Consider the following 21,899-nt stretch of genomic DNA (forward strand, 5'->3'; position numbering starts at 1 on the left):
ATAAACGATATCATGCTAACATTACTGTAGGTTCTGGTATGCAACATTTAGCGTGTTAGGCTTTTAGAATGGTAGCATGCTAAAGCTATCATGCTAACATGCCTCTAGTTGCTCTGTGACTTATAATGATTGACGTATTATAAAAACTGGATACCAGACTCAAACATGATGCCCATTCACTTAAAACGAAAATTTGCTCATTTAGCGCATTAAGCCAAGAGAGTTTTCAAGCTTTACCGCGTTCGGCCCATAGACTTAACATTGGGATGACGCCACGCAGATAAAATAGCTTTTCTAGAATGTGGGAAAGTTTTACAAATATAAAGCCTCCATGGATTAACGTTTATAATACAATGGGTAATAAGCAACCTTGTTTGCAGTTCAAGGTGTCTTGTCAAAGTTTTACAGGCATATCTTTTAAAAACGGTTTTAAAAATGTTTTTTTGGCTGCAGGGGACTTTTTTGTTAGCGCAATACCGTGAGTGGTCAGAGCTGGGTGGTAGCACTGTATCCACCTCTCTTAATACATCCATGGTTATACCTCTTGTGTGTCCAGAGCAAAGGCAGAAGTAGTGTGATGTTGACACAGAGCCTCCAAGACTATGACTTTGACCTGGGAGACAAATCTTTGTTTCCCGTTTTGTACCAACAGCATGGTTGTTCCCTAACCTTAACCAAACCACGATCTGCCCTCAACCCCAAACAAGTAGTTTTTCTGCCCATGCCTAACTAAATCTTAACTGTAGCGCCGGCAGGTCATTGTGATTTTTAAAGGTTTAAAGGAAGGCACTGCTTCAGCTCAAAAATCGATAATATGGATTGTGCAGCTATGTCATTAGTTGTATAGTTTAGAGGCCTTTTTGCACATGAACTCAAGTGTTGGACAAGTTTGACGCCTTTGTGGTGCTAGATGAAAAGTCAGGGAACCCCCGAAGTTTACGGGATCCGTCCACTGAGGGGCATTAATGTTGGTACCAGATTTCATGATTATCCATTCGATAGTTGTTAAAGAATTCAACTCAGGAGACTCTGGAAGTGTTGGACACTTTTCTCATGGGAGGTCATGCAAGGTGGGTAGCCAAGTTTCTGCCCTGTAAAATCAATACTACTTATTGAATGAATTGAGCCAAAGTAAAGACAAAGTTAGAGATTTAAAAAGTTTCCTCAATTCAGCGATGGCTTACAATTTGCCGGCTCACACAAGAACAGAACAACAAAAACCTCCGGGTCAACAGTCGGCTAATGCAGCACATTACTGAGAATAAGGTATAAATACAGATATGCAAAAAGAAAAGCTTGGGGAGAAGAAACTAAACAATGAGGTCTATGGAAAAAAAAACCAAACAGCTGCTCAGGTGGCAGAAACCTCATTCATTTAAAGAAACCTCAGTGGGCGGAGCCAGAGAATGAATGTTTAAAAAGTTGGTTTGACAATGTTATAGAAGTGCAATGCTACATCAGTGGAGTACTCCTTTAACAGCTTGATAAAACTTGACAACAGTAAAAATATGACTTGTGCATCGACTGTGATGTTAGCTCTAATCTGAGACTCTGGCCGACAACCCAAAATCCAAGTATGCAAAATTTTCCCACATCTTACATTGTGTAGATCCTCCTTGCTGACGACAGAAAGCGCTGCTAAATCACTTCTTGTTTGGGAGACGTAAATATTGTGATCTGTTAGCCTCTGCAACATTACGCCAAATGCGCATTTTTCCTGGTAAAAATGATTAAAAAACTATACTACTCTTTCAGCTAAATTCTAAATTAAACTTCTGATCGCTTTTATTGAGAGAGATAAGAGATAAGCACTGCCGGAGATGAACTGTCGCCACATCCACTGTCAGAGAATTATTGGCTTTGGCTCAAGGCCCGTCCACATTCAGAGGGCTTTTCTCGGTAACTCACTTCTGCGAACATCACCCTGCACAGTCCACGGGGACTTAAAACTGGTCAGACAAGGTCATGTCTGTAACCTCCCTTCGATCCGTTTGTCCAAGGCAATTATTTCCTCTTTCTTCATGGCAATCCAAGTCTTAAGTTCAGACATCAAAGGATGGACAGACAGGTTTTTCTCATGACCAGAGGACACTAGACTGACTGTGCTAGAGGAGAAACTGGCACAAAAGAGCTAAAGAGCCCTTTAGCAGCCTACTGAATTCCTGCCTACCCGTGTGAATCCCCCACAGGAAACAATCATTGAAACCTTTATCCGAAAGAATGTATCAAATGTGTTTCTACAATTGTGAACAAATCACATAAAGGGAAACATCACATTTATTTATGAAATGTTTAAGGTTATGCAAATACCTTCTGTTTTCTCTCAGATTTTTGTAGCCCGTGGTTAAAGCTCATGATTAAAGCTCAAATAAACTTTCTGCTGTTATTCTTTGCTGGAGCAACATCTCGACAGCAAAGAAAAGAGTTAATTAAGGAAGATGTGTGGAAACGTGCAGTTTATTGGAAACACTACTACCCTTGTAAAATGCTCCAGGTAGCAAAGTGTAATTCACTGAAAGAAGACAATATGAACATGATGTGACGATCATCAGATCTAGCCAGCTATGACAAGCCGAGATCATTAAGTCTCCAATCACGCTTGGTGTGTTCGATGATTCTTCACCAAACAGATGGGTATTGTAAAGGTGAAGACTGTTCCAGATGAGCTTTGCGCAAAAATTTCAATGAAAATGATCTCAAAAGAAGCAGATCGGAAAAGCAACATTTCTGTCTTTCCAAAATACCACAAATCTGAACTATCTGGATGTTGGAAGTTGGAGTTGTCCCCACTCACTCGCAGAGCTGGAAATCAGAGTTACAGCGGCAGCAGTGGTGAAAGTCCACTACCATCTGGGCCACAGTTATGACTGAAGGTAATTAAAGTTCAGCCTTTGGCAGTCTGTGAGGTCAGGTTCAGTCTGAGCTTTATGCTCAGAAAGGGAAAATTCTCTCAGTATATTTGTAAAGTCGGAAATGGGGCTGAGGTTTGGATTTTGAAACCAGATTTGGAGCTGGCATCATGGTAAATGGTCACGCCATTCATCGAACACGCATCTATTTGCGAAAACTAAATCAATTAGACTTTCCAAATGTGTTTCTTTAAGCATTTTTGGATGGATCTCGATCTCGGCCACATTGCGGGAAAAAGGCCAGTAAATACAGGCTTTGTATCGATCACATAAAGTTACATGATGGGCATAGCTGACTTCTCACTTCGATAACAAGCATCATAAAACTTTATGCGCCAACATTTTTATTAGTCAATTTGTTACTATTCTCTGTAAATAATGAGGTAAATCCTCTTTTAAAATGTCACTTTTTATGACTGATATATGTACTTTTGCACCTTCCATCCTCAGGTTGACAGGCGTGCATGCCAGTGTAACTCGTTTTCACATTTGTTCCTTCAATTATTTGAACTCCTTGCAGAAGTCCCACACTTTGCATCGGAGCTCGGCAACAACAGCAGCCACGCAACGAGCGTGAAAAACCTTTCATTTCTTGTCTTAACCCTTCTTCGTAGTCTCTGCGGTTTCACTCTGCAGCTGCTCAGCCCTGTCAGGAACAGTCTGACGAGTCGTCCTCGCCGGTAACGTACTCTATGATGCAGATGTTCTGAGTTCATGTAGCAGGGGGTCTCTGTCAGTCTTGTGCTCCTCTGGGGGCCTTTCGGTGATGAACATCCTCGCAGGAATCGGCGCAGGAATTTTCCATTACATCCATCCGTGATCCTCTGAGCTCCTGGATTAAATCAAGTGTACTTTTCCTCTCCTCTTTCTCTCTCCTCCTAACCTTTCGGCGAGTGTTTCAACATACTTTTGTCGTGAGCCTGTCTGTAACATAACATCCAGTGTCTGTCTTGGCCGTGACTCCCGTTGGATAAAAACATCCTTGTCCCTTCCAGGCTGACCTGATTTGCCCCTGGAACACACCTAATTACGATAAAACGTGACTACAGGAATATTATTGCTGCTGTGGACAGAAAGAGCTTCAAATCTCTTAATTTTTGTTTTATAAGAAGGGACATTTGACGGACCAACGAAAGTGACTGAAATGCCCTTGAGAGCAACATCACTGCCCAGCTGCAAATGAAGTTCTGTTTTTCAGAATTTTCTTTTTTCATCTTGTTGGGTACCATGAAATTCACGTGTCCTGTAAAAATGTCGATGCCCTCACTCATAACCGCGGTGACCGGCTATGAAAGTTATGAAAGTTTAAACTTTGCAGACACAAGTGCAGCTTGGGCGATCGCGTGTATACTAAGGAAATGCCCCAACCTAATGACTCTTTGCAGTTAAGATTAGGAATACTGATGCCACTGACCTCGACTAAGGCCTGGCCTTGGGACTGGGCTTGGTCCCCAGGTGCAGCTCTGCAGCTCTACACTGCTCTGCAAATAGAAAAGACCAGTGTAGAAGAGTTAGTTCTCCTTAATTAATCTCCATGTGTATAGATAAAGATAACATAAACACAACTAACTGCAACTTAAAGTGTGTGATTAGAAAGAAAAAATAGCAGAACTGCCCATCGTATAGTCTGAGTGAGAATGTTCAATATTTCCTTTCTTGTCAAATTCACGTCAGCAGTATCACGCTAATGTATTCCCATATTCAGAATAAGGTCCCTCTGTACGTTACTCCGTTCCCTACGCAAACATAGGAAGACATTTTTTTTAACCTGTTACCCAGCAGTGGGTTTCATCTCCAAATGCGTTTCCGGGGTCTCACAGATGTCTACTCTCCGCCTAGAAGGATAAATCACTCGCCTGGGACAAAACCGCAAGCTACGGAAAGCTGAGCGAGTGGCCGTGAATACTGGATTTAAAAGGTGGTTTCGTCCCGTTTTTTCCCGGTAACTATCATCAGCGCCTGCCCGCACAGATGTTGCTGTCCAATCAAATTACCAGCACCACAGAGGACGGGAACCCTGTCGAAAAAAAAATGATAAAATTTAAAATAATTAAGAACAAACACAAATCATATTGAATTGAATTCGTTTTAATGTCACCAGAGGCGCAGACGTGAGTCCAGACTTGTCCTGTGGCCTTCAGCCATAATCTACAGACTTTTAGCCTAAATATACATATGCACAGACATAAGTCACGTGCTGGGGTCTGGTGTACTGTGTACCTGCTTACGTAAACCCTACCTGCTGCGTTCGTGCATGCATGCCGTCTACATTGTATAAGTGGGCCTGCAAGATTGTGTCAGGTCAGGGACATCGGCAGTCAAAGGTATATTGCGGCACACGGACCCTGCAGGTTGATAAAAGCCTTATCTTACCGCGAGTTCATTCAATCACACTGTGGCATTGAGATGGAAACACGCACACGCACACACACACACACAAATATTCAGTAACCTCTTCGTCTCTTACCCAGCTGAGTCTCTCCTGTTGCCGTCTACCTGTGCTCACGCCAGCTGTACGTTCATATGTGTATTAAGACATAGAGAAAGTGCGTCGCTCTCTGTGTGTGTGAGAAAGAGAGAGGTAACACAATAAAAAAAAAAAAAAAAAAAAAAAAAGGGTTGGACTGAATGGGTTGGATAGCCTCGTTCGGCGGAATGACCGGTTTTCTGCAAACACATAATGTCACATTTGGGCCAGAAAAGAGAGATAAAGAGGAAGAGAAGGGGTGAGGGGTTGAGGACACAGCATGGACTGTGACTCTTTCGCTCTCTCCCTCTCTCCCTCTCTCCCTCCCTCTTGCTTTTTCTCTCCTGGGATCATGGCCTGTCTATATAAAGGAGAGCCCAGCCTTCTCTGCCGGTGCAACAGCTGAGTCTGCTGAGTCCGGCTGACTTAAGAGACTTCCAGCAAACCTGCGACTAACATAAACCCCCGACTGAACCTGACTTCGCAACAGGCCCCCCCCCGAGACTCGCTACGTGCACTGGTTGAGTCCTCACGAGATTTCTGAAGGGCCCGCTCGAGGTCAGATTCCCTCCAGGCTGAAGAGCGGCAGGTCACTAAGAGGAAGAAAGTCACATCGCCAAACACCTGAGGGCACTGAACTCTGCCATAGGGTGTAAAGATGCAGCAGAGACGCCTTTTCGCCCAAAGGAAAGCAGCAGCAGCACTGTGCATTGTGCTGTTAATGCTGGCTCAGCAGGTGAGTGGACTGTCTTGACTTGAAGAAATAGTTGTGGTCGCGAAATCCAGATAAACGTGTCTGACCCTCAATCGAAGGCTGGATGGACACATAAATGATGGATTCATGTTAAAAGAGGGATTTTCTTTTTCTCTCAGTTAGGACAAACCAGAATGTAGTCGTTTCTTTTTTTTTTCCACACCGCGAAAAGATTGAATAGATAAATTTAGAGGAAAGTTAAAGGTGAGATAGAGCTGAAAAGCCCCATAAGATAACCAAAGAAACAGGGAAGGTAGGAAAGAAAAGAAAAATTGTAGTTACCACAAAATGTGCTATTTTAATGTACAAATATAAAAATGCAAATGCTCTACTAATGTACATTTTCAAATTGCAGACGTATGAGATCATTGGTGATATCTGAGCGTGTAAGTCGATTCTTGATCTGGGAAACAGCAGTCCGATAAAAGTCTTAAATCCACCTACAAGTGAATGAGGACCTTGAAATGTGCGCGACAGCCCCCGAAAGCGCAACCAAGTCGACCTCGAGTTTTGTCAGACGTGCTGACATTGTTTTGCACTGCCGTTCTGCGTGCGTTACTATGGGAACGAGATGTTCGGCTTACATTACATGTGCCTCTAAACGTAGTCAGTGCGCTGTTGAAGCAATAATTTCACAATGTGTTGCCCAGCGTGCCTCCAAACCAGCACATTAGGTAAAGTATCATCTCACCACTTTGATTCGGCTTGCACTCACCTGTCCGGTGGGGATACTTGGAGTTGACCTATGGAGAATTATTGTGCCAATCGTGCTGCGTGCCTGGTTTCATTTCTGTTACCTTTCTGCCTGTGCATACCAGGTGCGTGCAGGTCCGTTGGCCTCCCAGGTGCAGTCCGGCTCTGACCAGAGTGCAGATTCGAGGGGGGAACCCAGCATCCACAGACTGAGGAGGGTAGCTCGGATGACCCCGCTGTGGAGAGTCATGAACAGTAAACCATTCGGAGCTCACTGCCAAGACAACTTTGAATGCTCCACAGGACTCTGCAGGTAGCAGAGAAAGTAAAAAAGTACCAAAATACGTCTTTCAAGTAGAAGCAGTCATATTATGTGGGACTTTGAGGTGATATTATTGGTGTGCAAAGCCAAAGTAGACGTAAAAAGCACTTAATTTAGGATGCCATCAGTGTAGACAAATTTTTTTCTGTTTTAATTATTGTCATGGTATTTATATGCTCAGTTCTGACTGGCCAGAGATTGCATCCGGAAGGTCAGCAAAAATAACAAAAATCAATGCAATTTTTGATTCATGGTCGGGTTAGCTAGTGCCCCCCCCCCCGAGACAAAAACACTTACTGTAAGGACTACAACTTGTGAAGCGCTCTAAAAATTGAGTTTTTAGCGTCATGTCTTCTTTCAGTTTTTGGCTAAAGAGCGAAAATGGTCATCGTACTAAATGTAGCCTACCCTATGTTGCCTATGCCTACCGATGTTTCTTGTAACTGTCCAGCTAGCTCGCACCGTTAGCAAGGGTAGCGGGTCAGTATACCGCTACACTTGATGAAATGCGTTAGCTATCACGGATAAATAGATGTAGATTAGGCAGTTAGCTAACTTAACATTTCTTAATTTAACTTAAAATGACTTCCATTTATTTTTGACACAAAAAATGCATGAATATTCGATAAAATTAAATCATTAGCTTTATAGGTGTGATTTGTAATGTGGCAATACATAAATATACTTAGCAGAAACACACAAAAAATGTAAGTGAGTAGGCTACGATTAAGCTAATGAGAAACTTGCTAAAAATGTGTTTTTGGTCTGGGCAAAATAAATCCCAGTGAATTTCATAGTTAAGATGGAGGTAAGCTATTATGGTTGACACATGAAACTTTTGGTTTCTTTCACCTACGCTATGCTTCGCTATTCGTTAATGCTTTATGTTATGCCTCGATAATTTCCTAATCATTTTTTAGAGAGTTTCCTTTGAAAATTTATGAAGAAAATGTGTAATTTGGCACCAGTTATTGGGAATATAATTCTGGGAAAGTTCGGTTTATTGCATTGGTTCATTTCCAGAAACCAAGTAAATATTCACACGTTATTCATCCATTATTGGAAACGTTATTGACTGAGGTGATTAAGGAAATCAACTACTGCCAGCTACTCTTTTACTGTGGCGATGGTTCAGCCTCAGTAATGAATCTGGTGCGAAACAACAAGCCCCCCTGTCTCACTGATTTTTTTTTGTCTTTCTGTTTTTTCTTGTGGTCTTCAGGGCGGGACACTGCTCCATCATCCGCCGCTCCCCCTCGGAGCCCGTCCACTACTAGACGTCCTTGGACGCAACCAGCGTGTTTACATGAGTGCACAGCCGTAATCCTTGCGAGGGGTTCCGATGACTGGGATATAAAACTTATCCAGGGTTTTCTATTTATATGTGCCAATATGTTTCTGATGATATCTAAATGTTTATATGGATTTACACAGCGGTTAGTTATGTCCAAGAAAAAGCACGTCACGGGGGAAGTTCACTGCTCCACCTGATTCATTTTAAAAGGCGAAAACGAGAAATATCACTTGAATACAAGATATTAGGAGGTGGACTGAGGCAATGGGTAAAGTGCAAAAATGTAAGAAGGGAGTCATTTAGCCTTTATACTTGATATTTTCCATGATAGGAAATGATATGATCAGTGAGGAAGGTTTTTTAACAAAGGTGCAAACAACTAAGAAAAACTTGTATTTCTACAGCTATGGACCAAAAATCTTTCAGCCCTGATCTCAGAGCTCTGTCCTGCCGGTTACCGCAGCCTTGAACTTGCCTCCAGAAACGATATAATTAGGTCTGATGTCTGCGTAGCTTATCAACAGGGTTTTTTTTTAATGTCGACAGCCCGTTTTTTTCACTGGTACCTTATGACGATATCATGATGTGACGATGTTTCAGAAACTATTATTAACGCAATTTAAAAATTCTAGCAGTGCAAAATTTTGAGGCGCAAAGCTGTCTCCAGACACGGAGAGCCCTTGACCTCTAAAATTTTCCCGGGTTGCATCATAAATGTCGTGTCGTGCTCGATAAGTTATCGCTTGGCTGCGTGCCGAGAAAAGTCGTATCATTCCACTGATAATGTGCTGCTTGGAAACACACACACGCTTCCCTTTTTACCAAGAGGAACCGTTCGGTTTAGTTTGCTAATGTACTGTCAGAGAGATGTAATCCTGGTTTGCTGTTACAGCACTTTGCCAGGCTGGTTATAATTTTTCTTTGCAAATTCTGGCATCCACTTAACATAAGAATTAAAAAAAAAAAATACACATATTTGACAATCAGGTACCTAAATTGTGGCTTAAATCAACATCTACTGGTAACCAGCAGGAACATTAACAACGCTGTAAAGACAGATTTTCACAATAGACCAGTAGTTTCACATATTAGTCACAGAGCAAATCAATTAAAGCGCTTGACAACAAGGCTAAATAAAAAAAAGAAAAAAAAAAAGAAGCAAATGACGTGGAGCTGGCCTTTAGCCTCTGAACACACCAGCAGTTCGGGAATGCAGAGCACACGGTGTGTTTTGTATTCCAGAAATTTCAGTAACGGCTGAGTCATTGGTATTAATCAACAAGCTTTACAAACCCCCCGACAGACCGGCTTCGGCCAAAAGGAAAATGTACCCGTTTTCCCCTTTAACAAAGCAGCCCAACACAATTTAAACTGTAAGATCAGACGCTTGATGCATCGGGGTCACAGTCGACTGTCAGAGGCATCAAAAGCTTTCTAGAGAGGAAGAAGAAAGTCCTGTGGTAAAAATCAAGAAAAGAGTGAGGGGGAGGGGGCAACAAGATAAGACAAAGCCAAGAGAAGGAGCAGAGGTTACAAAATGCTGAGGCAATGCTTGAGCACCCTTAACATTTTAACAGCTTCAGTTTTTTACATCTCAGTTTTATTCTTTCAGAAGTTATATTTAAAGTAAAGTTTGTTAAGGCACAGATTCTTCTGCTGAGTGCGGAATCACTGAGCTACAAATGCATAATTTATCATAAGTGGAGGATACATAAACATTATTCACAATATCTGTAACGCAGGGCATGCCGATTTTGTGTAATGCAGATCAGATCCTTTATTTATTTTACCCTTTGTTTAAATGTCAACAATGTACCCATTTACATCACTTTATGTAGTATCTCTTAAAAATATATTTTAGATATATATTTTTTCGACTTCGACACTTCAACTCACCTGCATAGTTTACTTCATGCACAGAGCAGGTGGTTGCCGATTTTTTTTTTTTTTTTTGTACGCTCAGCGTGTTTGAGAAATGTTTTGAGTAGGACTGCACTTTTAAACCCAAACTATCTTTGTACTGTTTACTGTCTACTGTATGTACCGCGTTACTTACACGTTGAGAGATGGAGAAGAGGTGGGGGAAAAAAAAGCGTCGGCAAAGAGAATCCAATGAATTTGTGAGTAATTTTCGATGTTGGTTTTGGAATAAATAATGTCGAAGCAGATAACTGGTTTTAATAATAAAGTATCACCGCTGACAGAGTCCCACATTTTTACTAAATCCATGCTGCGTGAGTGTTCACATTAATTCATTTAGCAGAAATACCTGTACGGCAGCAAAATGAAACTAATGTTGGATGAGACTGGTGTTTTTCTTTATTTTTATTACTGTCAATAAATCTTATGAAAAGCCCAAAACCAACAACGTGTTAATTAACCTCTCGGTACTTTCTGACTTTCCTACCCCATCTGCGGCTCTTGGCCTCAAACCCACTGGTTTCTACTGAATTCTTTAAACAGGTCACACATGTATCGATTCATTTTTTTTTAAAGAGGCTCGGTGATTTCCTAAAACAGCTGGGCACTGTAGTTTTTACCAGATGTAAATAATACAGTTATACGGGACTATTTTCAGTTGTGGATTAATACACCTTTGTTGCTCTGTCTACTTAGAGTATTTACATGTACAGTATTTATTTGACGCCTAATTTAATGACTTCTGTTTGTCTCCAATGACCATTGGATTTCTGTGCCATTAACTTTAATTAAACTGTTCTTTCTTGACGATGGAAATTACAGTTTGGCAAAACAATCCACTCACTCGCTTTTCCGGGGCTTTAAACCATACCGCACGGTCTTCGTCAGCAGATAGCATATTCAGTTGTCACGGAGAGGGCTCTGTTGACCCCTAGCACTTTTAGGACTTCTCATCGAATGTTACGCTTGAAAGTTCATTCCGGACCTGCTGAAATGATGTGAAAAATGCCAGTAAGGGGACCTTGAGTTGGAAATGTTCTGTCAAACTACTATTTTGAAGATTAACAGTGAACTTTCTTGCGTCCCCTGAGGCCAACACTTGCACAAAATCCCAAGAGTGCTGTGAATAAAATCCAAAGCAGCACCTTCTGAGCTGGTGTGTCAACAGGACCATCCCTGTGACAACTGAGCAAAGCACGTCTGCTGTGAGGGACCATCTGATGCAGCTGAAAGCTCATCAGATGAGTTGGAACGTTTTTGTCATAGATTGCTGTAAGTTTGCTTTATTTTCTGTTTGCTACTTTGATGTTTGGCTGGTTCCAGGACCTTTGAATCATCGCACCCATGTCTGCATTTTTTTTTGTATTTTTTTGTTTTTTCAGTGACTCAACAAAAAAGTGAGTTCATAAAGTGAAAAAAGAAAAATGGCGATTCAGCATGATTATCAGTCGGGTTGGATGTACTATTTTATGCCAAATGAAAGAAGAAATGTACAGTGATTACCGCCAGCCTCTCGTCTCTTATCCTGTAGAGAAGAAGAATATCTGAGGCACAGTTAAGGAAATGAGACATACTGAATATTGATTGTTTTTTTTTAATGCTGGAGCCTGTCCAATAATTATTCGAATTGACACCAGACCCTGGGACTTGAATGCTTTATGCCCTACATATACCACTGTTGGTCGTGTTTTCCCATTCCCGTCTTTTCTTCACCTTCTTCAAAGAGCACTATTGGATAGGGACTCGTTTTTTGGAAACGCATGAGTTTGGGAGCTTCAACACAAAAGCTGCCTCGAAAAAAAAGGGCTTGCGTAAATATGCCGAGCAGCTTGCTCAGCGGATTCCTCCGTTATGTTCACATGTTGTGAGGACGGCGTGTTGATCCCTGCCCGGCCGCGGCAAACACCTGCACTAATGCGAAACCCCCGTGACTCATTTCATACATCTGCAGCAAGACAATAAGGCAGCGCTTGCAGCGCGGAGCCAGGAAGACGCTCGCGCGTGCACTCAGCTTGGCCTTTTTCATGTGACTGAATCTGCTGTCGGTGTTCAAAAGTCAAACAGATGTTGGCGTCCAGACGCTCAGTCTTTCACAATGACGGCGATAAGCCAAGTGTGTGAGTGGAACGAACTGAGCGACGGGCTGGGAATCATGCGGATTCCACAAGAGTAATGTCTCCTGAAGGATTTTTCCACGTCTTAAGAGACTGTGCAGAGTCATCACAAATTTGTGTTTGCACATGTGTTTCCTGAGTGCGTGCGTGTGTGTGTGTGTGTGTGTGTGTTTAGGATACATACATGTGAGCTTCTGCACATGTGTCTACGTGCACAAACACTTGTTTGTCCACACGTCGCAGTTTTAATCGAAGCACAGTGAAATCAAAGTACAAAAGTGTGATCAATTGAACATTTCAGTTTATGTTTTTTATTGCTACTGACTCAAATTTGGGACAGAAAAACACTAAGTGAAGAGAATGTGAGGGTAGAAAAGGGTAAAGGCCAAAGAAGATGAGAGGACGAGACAAAACAAGACGAAACAAGAAAGAAGGGGTAGAAATGAGCAATACTTTTGGTCAGGGTTGTTTTTCGTGCTTAGTTCCTCTTATTTTCAACGAAATCTTCACACAATAGCATTCAGGGTAACTATTTTAGACAAGAGAGTGCTTCCAACTTTGTGGCAACACCGTGGAGCATTAGTCCCTTCACTTCCTGTTTCCTACATCGGCTTCCATGACCTCAATCATCCCCCCTACGTCTGCCTTACAACAGTTACATACCCATGTGTAGGCTACATTAAAACAGTGTCTGGTATTTGTAAGATAGACCTGTGTGAACCGATCCTTTAACCACGTGATGATTATTGTTACTATTAAACACGATCTTGGTCCTATCCTAGCCAAGTTGTTCATGTGCCTAAACCTAACCAACCCTTAACCGTAGCAGGGTAAGATCGGGAAAAGGTTTCCTCAAGGAAACGCTTCTACGTGTCGCTGTAGATGGCGTGGACCAATTACGTACTTTGTTGTTTGGTTTGGATGCCTTGTTGATATGATCCAGGGTTTTTAAGAATCATCCAGTATTGACAACTCAGGATGAGGCTTAAATCACTCAGGCATGTGCTTTAGGGTAAAGTTGAATGATTGAAGCCATTAATTAGACGGGCCAAACCATTAAAACTGGGCAATAACAATACCATCGCCTGGTGTAACAGAGTTGAGAAGTGTGAGAGGTCATTTCGGACGCACTGTTCCCGTTAAAAATGAAATGAAACTGAAATTGTCCCGGTTCAGTCATGGATGACTCTCAACCGCGTCACTAAAGAACCGGTTCTTTAACAAAACCTGGAAGGTCCAAGCTTGATCGCAGAATATCGTCGGGGGAGATTTCGGCAAGAAACATCCAACCACTGGGTCTAAAATTCTGTCATGTGAGCTAAAGATTACATCGTTGGGAAAAACTGAAAACAAAAATCTACAACTTAGATCAGTTAACTGTTCGATCCTGGGTCAGTTTTAATGGGATTCGGCAGATTTCTTAGATTACAGTTAGTTTTAAACAATTCCAACGGCGACCCGTGTTGAATTCCCCCGATTTGATTGGCTTCTTCGCCATAGCAAGGGCGCCCGAGGCTCATGGGTACTGCAGTACTTAGAGACATCCGTCATGCCAAAATGACGGGCTTGATTTCTTAGAAACAGAGCTGGAATAATTAAAAATGGCGGCCAAAACACAAACCTACGGGGGCGTAAGGTTACCCGGCAGAGTCCCATGCTTCTGTGTTAGGTATACGCGTATCATTTAAAGAAAAATTTGAAATAGGAATACAGAAAAGGGAAAAATACTTGCCCCTCTTAACTTCACATCTCTACACCAGTGCTGCTTTAAAAATGTATTTACTGTTCCTTCACACGATATTATTAAAAGTTCGCGATCCTGTGGCCGGGCGCTGAACTTGGCCTGCACGTCGCCATCCATCAAGTGCTGTCTGAGCGGGAGTCATCTGGCGCCCGACTTGACTTGCACACAGTGTTCCCCATACGCTCTGCACTGGCAAACCTGCCGCCGCACGTAACTGAGTGTTGAAGTGTGCGTTGGTCTTTTAGTAGATGTGTGGGGACGACGGTACTTCGGGGAGCGGACGTCAGGGCAGCAACAGAGACAGGCAGGTGCGCTGGTGTTGGACAGTGAGTTGCGTTTCTTTGGGGATTAAAGATCCAGATCCAGAATCAGCGTACATCGGCTATATTTCATTATGAAATAGCTCAACCTTTCCTCCGCTTTCATTTTTGTTTCTCCTCTCTCCTCGCCTCTTTTCTTGGGTTCACAAAAGGTCCTTGTTAGAGCTGCATCTGATTGGAGTCTTCTTTGCGAGGTTGCTAATTACTTTCGTTTGCTTGAAATGGGAACTTAACCTTCCTGGGAGTCTCCTTGGAAGATGGAGACAGACCTTTTTCACGGCAGACATTTTGACCCGTCGCAGCGAGCAAAAAGGAGAGTGTAACTAATAACGTTAACGATAGGTCTCTTCCATTTGGTTGTCCCAGTAAGCTGTACCAGTGAGTCCCTCTCGCCTTAATGTAATGCAGCCGTCATTGATGTAACTCGTTAGGCCCGTGTTTTTCGAAGAACATCTGTGAAGCCATCACAACCTTTAAAGAAATCCCGGCCTAACGCCTTTCCTTTGCAGAATTGGTATTTCATTGGTTTTTTCAACATCAAACGATCACCAGGAAGTGAAACTGCTGCTTGGCTGCAGCGAACAGTTACTTTCGTCATTGATTGATCTGCCGATTATTTTCTTGGTTAATCATCTTGTCTGTCAAATGTCAGGAAATAGTGAAATGTGCCTGCTTTAATTTTCTAAAACCCAGGATGACATATTCGGTCTTCTTGTTTTATTCGACCGGACAGTGGCAAAATATTGAGTTTACAATCAGAAAAATTAAAAATTAAAAAAAAAAAAATATCGAATCATCACATTTGAGAAGGATTTTAACCAGCAAATATTTAGGGTTTTTTTCCTTGAAAAATGAAACGAACGATTAATCGATTATCAGAAGAGTTGCCCCCCCCCATCCCAAAACCCTTGCAGCTCTACTCAGGAAATACACAACAAATCTCCAGTGTGGTCTGTAACAACGGCCTTTTCAGGTAGCAGGTCAGTGATTTCAGCTTTTCTTGATTGTCATTGCTCCTCATATGAAATGAATGGGAGGTGGCTGATATTATTCTCTGTTTCAAATGAATCAAACTGTATTGTTTTTCCCCGACTTCTCTCGCGAGCCAGCGTGTAATGTGTTTTAAATCCTTTCTTACATACAGGCAGTTTTAAATAAATACTTCAGGGGCCTACAAATATATCATAGCAGGGTTACAGGGCTTGACCCCCTATCAGTCATGAGAAAGGTTTAAAGTGAAAAGCAAGTCACGGATGTTTATTTCCAACGTTTTACGGGGCTTCACGGTGCGTGGAGCCAAAGCACGGCCGGTCAGCGCCCTTCCCTCCAGCGCCGTCGCTGTCACACAGTTCAAACACACAGACAAAGCTGACTGCGGGTTGTTTGCTTTCCATTACCCCGTACAAAACTCCTCTGCAAGTGCACCAGCCCGCGTGGTTGCGGCTGACGTGATCGATACTTTAATTTAGATATTTTTACCCGAACTTCCTTCTAAAAATAGCAAATCTTGTAAAGCTGTTAGAGTTTTAAAGTAGTGTTTTTTTTTTATGATTGGTTCAGCGGGATTAGTATCCACAGCACTATACATTACCATTATCCAACTTATCCACTATCATTTGAGAGGCAAATTCACAAGCGACCCATCAGTTTATAAAGCAGTTAAAATGAGCCAAATCTTTACCAGCTTCATCATTAGTGATGCCCCCATTACTTTTACTTTTACGTAATTAAAATTTTGACTTTTATTGAAACAGAGTACAAGAGCGCTGAACGCTTCTTCCACCTCTGATATTTACCACAAGCTACAGGAAAAGAAAAAAGAAAACTTGGATCAGTAATGATCCCAAAAGTCATAAATGTTTCTGCCAAACTTAATGGAAATTTTTGTCCAGATTTCGGTAACAAAGGGAAGGACCAACAGACGATGCCGCTTCTAAGTCATTACCGAGAATCAAGGGTTTTGCAACCAGACTTCAGGCGCATCTGGTTTCACCTGGTCTAGCTGGTCACATTATTTACTGTTGCGAGCTGAATGCACGACTGAAACTGAACAAGTAAACAAAATAGGAGCATAAAAACAAAAACAAGTTGTGTTCGGAAAAGCCGCAGAGCACAAGGGTTTTTTTAGCGACTGGCCAGTGTTTCACTTCAATCTTGGGAAATCATTTTCACTGAACTGTTTCGCGGTTGGATTTACGACAGGCTTGCACCGTCAGTGTTCTGCTGACTGCTGCAAACTGGGTCATATGTTTTACATTTGAATCATTTTTTTGTTTTGATCCAATGACCGAAGACCATTTATTTTACTTTATCTGATCAGGCGGATGAAAGGTTACATACAGGTTCATTCCTTTGGTGACGGACAGATGACAGGTTTGTATGTGTGTGTGTGTGTGTGTGTGTGTGTTCACGTGTTCACATATGTTCGGCTTCACAGGTCAATATACTGAGCCTGTATCTGTGTTTATCCCCGTCTGTTTGCTTTTCTCAGATGTATGTAACCCAGGTCATGTATTTTTGTCCAGCTATCTCAAAGTCTGAACTCTAAACCCCACGATTCAAAGTTTAACATATTGACGGACTGTTTTCTCCTTTGAAGTTGTCCTACTGGAGTTTTTGTATTTATCTTAATGAATCAAAGTCCTGTATGCATCCTCTTTTAGCTCGGTTTTCGGTCTCTACCAGCTCTGACGGAAAAACGGTACATCTGGCTCTTAAACTGCTAAACTCTCCACTGACACAGATTAAACACAGTGCATTTATAAAGACTGATTCCGTGATCCTTTACGGTCAATACCTTAAATAAAATGACGAGATGTTTTGTTTCCCCACCCGATTTATATTCCTGGCCTTGTGAAGAACTCTTTGACACAGCAAGTAAAACAGCTGTGCAGGGAGATAAAACTTACAGAAAACATGACTGAACAGTGGAATGAATAAATATAACGTTTTCTTGGCTTCTTTGGCCAAGCGTTTAGTGTGGCGGTAGTTGGAGGGATCCAACTTCCAAAGGGAAGTTGGATTCATGACCTCAAAATGGCTCCTTTGCTGAAAGGAGTTGGAAAAGTAGACATTGTCTGTAAAATGGCCTTATTATAAAGCCTTAATATTGGGTTTTAGCTGTCCCAGGCCTTGGGTAACATTTCCCTTCTATTTTCAACTTTGGTTTGGAGAATCGAGTTGAAAAGGGCATGTTCTCCAGAGTCATACTATGTTTCAATTTGACAGTCTTCTCCTGAGAATAAATGAAAAATAAAAAGTTTCAGCCACAGTCTCTGTCTGAACCTACATGTCATGTCGGTTCAAAACCCATCCACAGTGCTCAGCTGCTCTTTGTGCTGGAACGCACGTTTAACCGGCTGGTTATTTTCAGTCCGTCACCGTGTTTCATCAACACATCGACACTGGTGGAAGGTAACTAAGTACATTTACTCAAGTACCTTACTTACGTTAAATGTCGAGGTGCTTTACGTACGTATTCCCATTTTCTGCTACTTTATACTTACAAATGACTTTGCAGCTTTAGATTAATAATACAAAATACAATTACCAGATACATTACGATGCATTATTATCACAGAGTAACCTGCATTATATAAAGCATAATTAAAATTAGCCCCACCTTTACCAGCTTTAACATCAAAGTGATGCTTACATTACAACAATGGCTTGATAAATATGAGACTAATATTTTATTCTGAATTATTCTGCATGATGAGTACTTTCACTTATGGTGCTTTAAGTGTATTTTGAAGCCGTCACTTTGGATACTTTTTACTTGAGTAAGCTTTTGAATTCATGACTTTTACTCGTAACAGAGTATTTCTGGAGCAAACCTGGGGCTTTGGGGGGCCCCCGGGGGCAGTCGCCCGCTCAATCCAGCCTTGTCTCCAACGCGTACCTCTTTTTTTGCTCAGTAGCTTTAACCAACCAATGCTCTTCATACAGCACATAAGGCGTTGAGGATGTTGTAAATGGCCCCTGACCTGAACCATGAAGTTAACAAATGATACTAGAGTTAGTCTGTGCACATGTAGCGCCCCCTACTGGAGGCTTTCACCCATTAGCAAACAAAACATGATGCTTTTAACTTTTAAACAGCCTTTATTGTGACTGCAGTTATGGTTTGACCTCTTTCAACTAGGATTTAAGACTTGTCACTGATATTTTGAGTTTGAAGAGGCTTTAAAACAAACAAAAAAAAGAAAACATCCAAAACAATTATTGTCAAAGTTAGATGGACAAATAAATTAGTGACTTAAAACACAACAAATGTCAAATATTTAAGCATAAAAAGTCCATTGTTGACCTTGGGAACTGTAACGGGACAAAACAGTCCCAACTCAACGACCACTTACTAGTTTTTACTGGAGCTTTCAACCATTTCACTCAGTCCTTTTTAAGCCAACAAGGTCTAGAAGTCCGGCGAGAGCTGAAATCATAACAGTTGCTCGGCTTGCACATCAACAGATCCGTCTCCATGAACGCTTCTTTTGAGAGCTGATGAAGACAGAGTGATATGGTTGAAAGCTCTGGAAAAAGCTGGAGAGCAGACCTTACGTTTGGACTGTTTTGTCAAGCAACTACACCATAGATCCAGATTAGGCTACAAAGCCCACGGCAGATGTTGTGAAGGAACCTAATGTTGGAAAACAGTCGCTCAAAAACAACTGAATTTCTCGCTTTTATTACAGAATTAGATTCAAAAACAACAACAACAACAACAAACAGACAGTGGATATTGTTATCTAGTAACACAGAAATCACTGCCTCCCATTCGTTTCAAACTTGATAATATTAATGCTAATCTTCTGCAGAGAGGTGACTCTCATTCTGCCATGTTTGTAGTTCACATGGAGTGTGGCGCTCACATCTTTAAATTATCACAAAATAATCAGTTATTGTACATTTAACATTTCTCAGCAGTGTCTAAACTTAAACACATATAATCATGTATGTTCTTTAATCACCTTCAATTTATTCACATTTCTCTCTCAATGTACTGGACAGTGAATCATTAAAACACTTGTACAGCAAACAGTTAAAAGGTGAAATGTGCCCAAAACAATGTAAAACAATAGGTGTGAGTAAATGGCCGTTTTTTTATTTTAGTATCATCACAGTCAAACTAACAAAACTGAAGTTTAGCCCATGACAGCAGTAAATTAAGGCATTTCCCTTCTTCACAGCAACAAAATCTAAATTGCATGTGTTAAGGGGAATTAGAAATCACTGCATTGCTTTCAAAAATAACTGTAAACGTACAGTATCTCAAGTAAACTACATGTTAAAAACTTTTAATTTCCAACAAGTGAACACAATAAAAGCTGTTTCAATGTGTTTGAAAATAAGTTTGTTCTAATTACTGCACAAGCTCTAAGTCTGCTATTTTTGCACGGTTAAAATTAAACAGCATTCCTATGGCTTCACTCACACTCACACTTACACTTACACACACACACACGCACACGCACACGCACACACTTTTAAGTGCGACAACGTAGGCATCCAAGAAATCACCAAACAGACCTGTGTCCTCTCTAAGACCCATCTGTCATCTATTTTAGCTTTTCTCTTTTGTAACTTTCGTCTAAGAACCATAAAATAAATAGTAGTTGGATGATCTAATTTTTATCATTATTTTGTACATCACACAAAAAGCAGGATTTGAGGTATGAGTGACATGAGACTTTGTAGTTGAAGTACAATCTTAGCATATGTGTGGTAATAAATTAGGATCAGTCAGAAGAATTATTTTTGATTTTGTAACAGTTTATGTTTAAGTTACAAAGTGGTTACACACATGACAACAGATGTTTTTGAGTCTATAAAGTTAATTGAAGATCTGGTGTGAATAAAAAGTGGGAAAACCGGTTGCGTCGTGGCTGAAAGTTCATGTTAGTCAGTGGTTACTCAGCTGTAAAGAAACTGAATTGCTCTAAGAGACTTTCCGGGTCAAATCACCGTCACTTCCACTGGTTTAAAGATTTTATTTTGTCCAACAAATCTTATTTAAAAGACCAAGTCCAGCAATGAATGAATCCTGCAAACAAGTATCGTCCGTGTATCCATTTACTAGCTGATTTCTCTGTGCCATCGGGCTCCACTGTCGTCGAAAATGATTAAAAAACGCATCTAGGGGCCACATCGTTGCACTGGGTGACATGTTGCTGCATTACACAGTATACTTTGTTATTACTAAATCCCACATACGACGTCCTGCTGCCTTGAATACTCACTGGATCAATAAATGGGTATTAATTCCCCGACAAATGCACCGTTTGCTAAAAAACTACAGTTCCCAGCGGTTTCAGGAAATTACTTAAACTATATATATGTGTGTGGCCTGTTTTTGCAGATGTACGTCTTCCGTAGGAACCAATGGGCTTTGGCCAGAGAGCCGGAGACAGGTGAGGGAGGTTGGGACCCATCAACAGCCTTAAGCTTCAAAGTGAGGAGATGCGGCTGAGGTAACTGCTGCTACAGCTTCTGTGAGTGTCGGACTATCTGGTGATATGTGTCGCCATGGAGATCAGGATGTCCGTGCCCGTTTGACAGACAAAGACCACGCGTCTGTTTTTAAAGTTGACATTTGAGCAGATGACCGTTGTTCAGATATAACCTATAAATGTAACGTGGTCGACAGCTTCAACAGCTGCTGTACTGTCTCGCAAACAGTGACAATATACATTAGCTCCAATTCGTGAACTTTCATTCGATTGTTAATTTAAAGGAATAGTTTGACTTTTAGCGAAATAAGCTGTGTCACTTTTTTTGTTGAGAGTTAGATGAAAAGATCAGTACCACACTCATGTCTGTGCAGTTAGCGTGAAGCTAAAGCCAGCAGAGAGTTAGCTTAGCTTAGCACAAAGACTGGGAACGGGAGGAAACAGCTAATGGGCCAAACACATCAATCTTCTCGACAATTCCTTTAGTAAAACATACTGTAACATTTGTCTCGAACCTTCAGCTTCACTCGTTTCTGTCACTGAACAACACACAGTGACGATATGATACAGATCCTATTTATGCTCTGTTAATTTATTGTCACTCTAATGTAAAAGATATTTTATGTTTCAGCTCCTAACAATTGACATCAAGTGGTTTCGTGCCTGCTCTGTTCACGGTGTCCTCTCACTGCACGGCACACGACCCGCTGGGCAGCAAATCCTGCACGTACACCGCCACAGCCTTGGTGAGGTAGGTCATGCTCCCAAAGCGGCCGCTGGGGGCGCTGTCATACAGCAGCCTGCACACTCCGGTGGACGGGTCCCTCTCCAGGATGTGCTCTTCTGCCCCCAGGTCCATCTGGAGGAGAGGGAGAAAAAGCACATCTTGCCTTACCTGCTCACAAAAAATATC

At 41.6% G+C, this 21,899-nt stretch overlaps 2 protein-coding genes across 3 annotated transcripts in view; one reads left to right on the plus strand and one right to left on the minus strand.

Moving 5' to 3' along the window:
• Positions 1-5,789: 5,789 nt before the first annotated feature.
• On the plus strand, positions 5,790-9,893 carry leap2 (liver-expressed antimicrobial peptide 2). Its single transcript, XM_040140343.1, has 3 exons — positions 5,790-6,112; positions 6,949-7,136; positions 8,368-9,893. The coding sequence occupies exons 1-3, from the start codon at positions 6,035-6,037 to the stop codon at positions 8,420-8,422; spliced, it is 321 nt and encodes a 106-aa protein (XP_039996277.1). The 5' UTR covers positions 5,790-6,034; the 3' UTR covers positions 8,423-9,893.
• A 9,315-nt stretch (positions 9,894-19,208) lies between these two features.
• Positions 19,209-21,899, minus strand: part of phka1a (phosphorylase kinase, alpha 1a (muscle)) — a 28,317-nt gene continuing 25,626 nt past the window's right edge. For both annotated transcript variants that reach the window (XM_040140532.1, XM_040140531.1), the window contains one exon: positions 19,209-21,845. In XM_040140532.1, the coding sequence (XP_039996466.1) occupies positions 21,672-21,845 (174 nt within the window). In that variant the 3' untranslated portion in view covers positions 19,209-21,671. The remainder of the gene's footprint in view (positions 21,846-21,899) is intronic.

This window comes from Xiphias gladius, chromosome 12 (genome assembly GCF_016859285.1).
Source record: "Xiphias gladius isolate SHS-SW01 ecotype Sanya breed wild chromosome 12, ASM1685928v1, whole genome shotgun sequence".
NCBI classification, from domain to species: Eukaryota; Metazoa; Chordata; class Actinopteri; order Istiophoriformes; family Xiphiidae; genus Xiphias; species Xiphias gladius.

Coding starts and splice junctions, on each gene's coding strand:
- leap2 (XM_040140343.1), top strand. CDS start 6,035: ATGCAGCAGAGACGCCTTTTCGCCCAAAGGAAAGCAGCAGCAGCACTG. Junction 6,113..6,948: donor TGTTAATGCTGGCTCAGCAG/GTGAGTGGACTG, acceptor TGTGCATACCAG/GTGCGTGCAGGTCCGTTGGC. Junction 7,137..8,367: donor TGCTCCACAGGACTCTGCAG/GTAGCAGAGAAA, acceptor TGTGGTCTTCAG/GGCGGGACACTGCTCCATCA.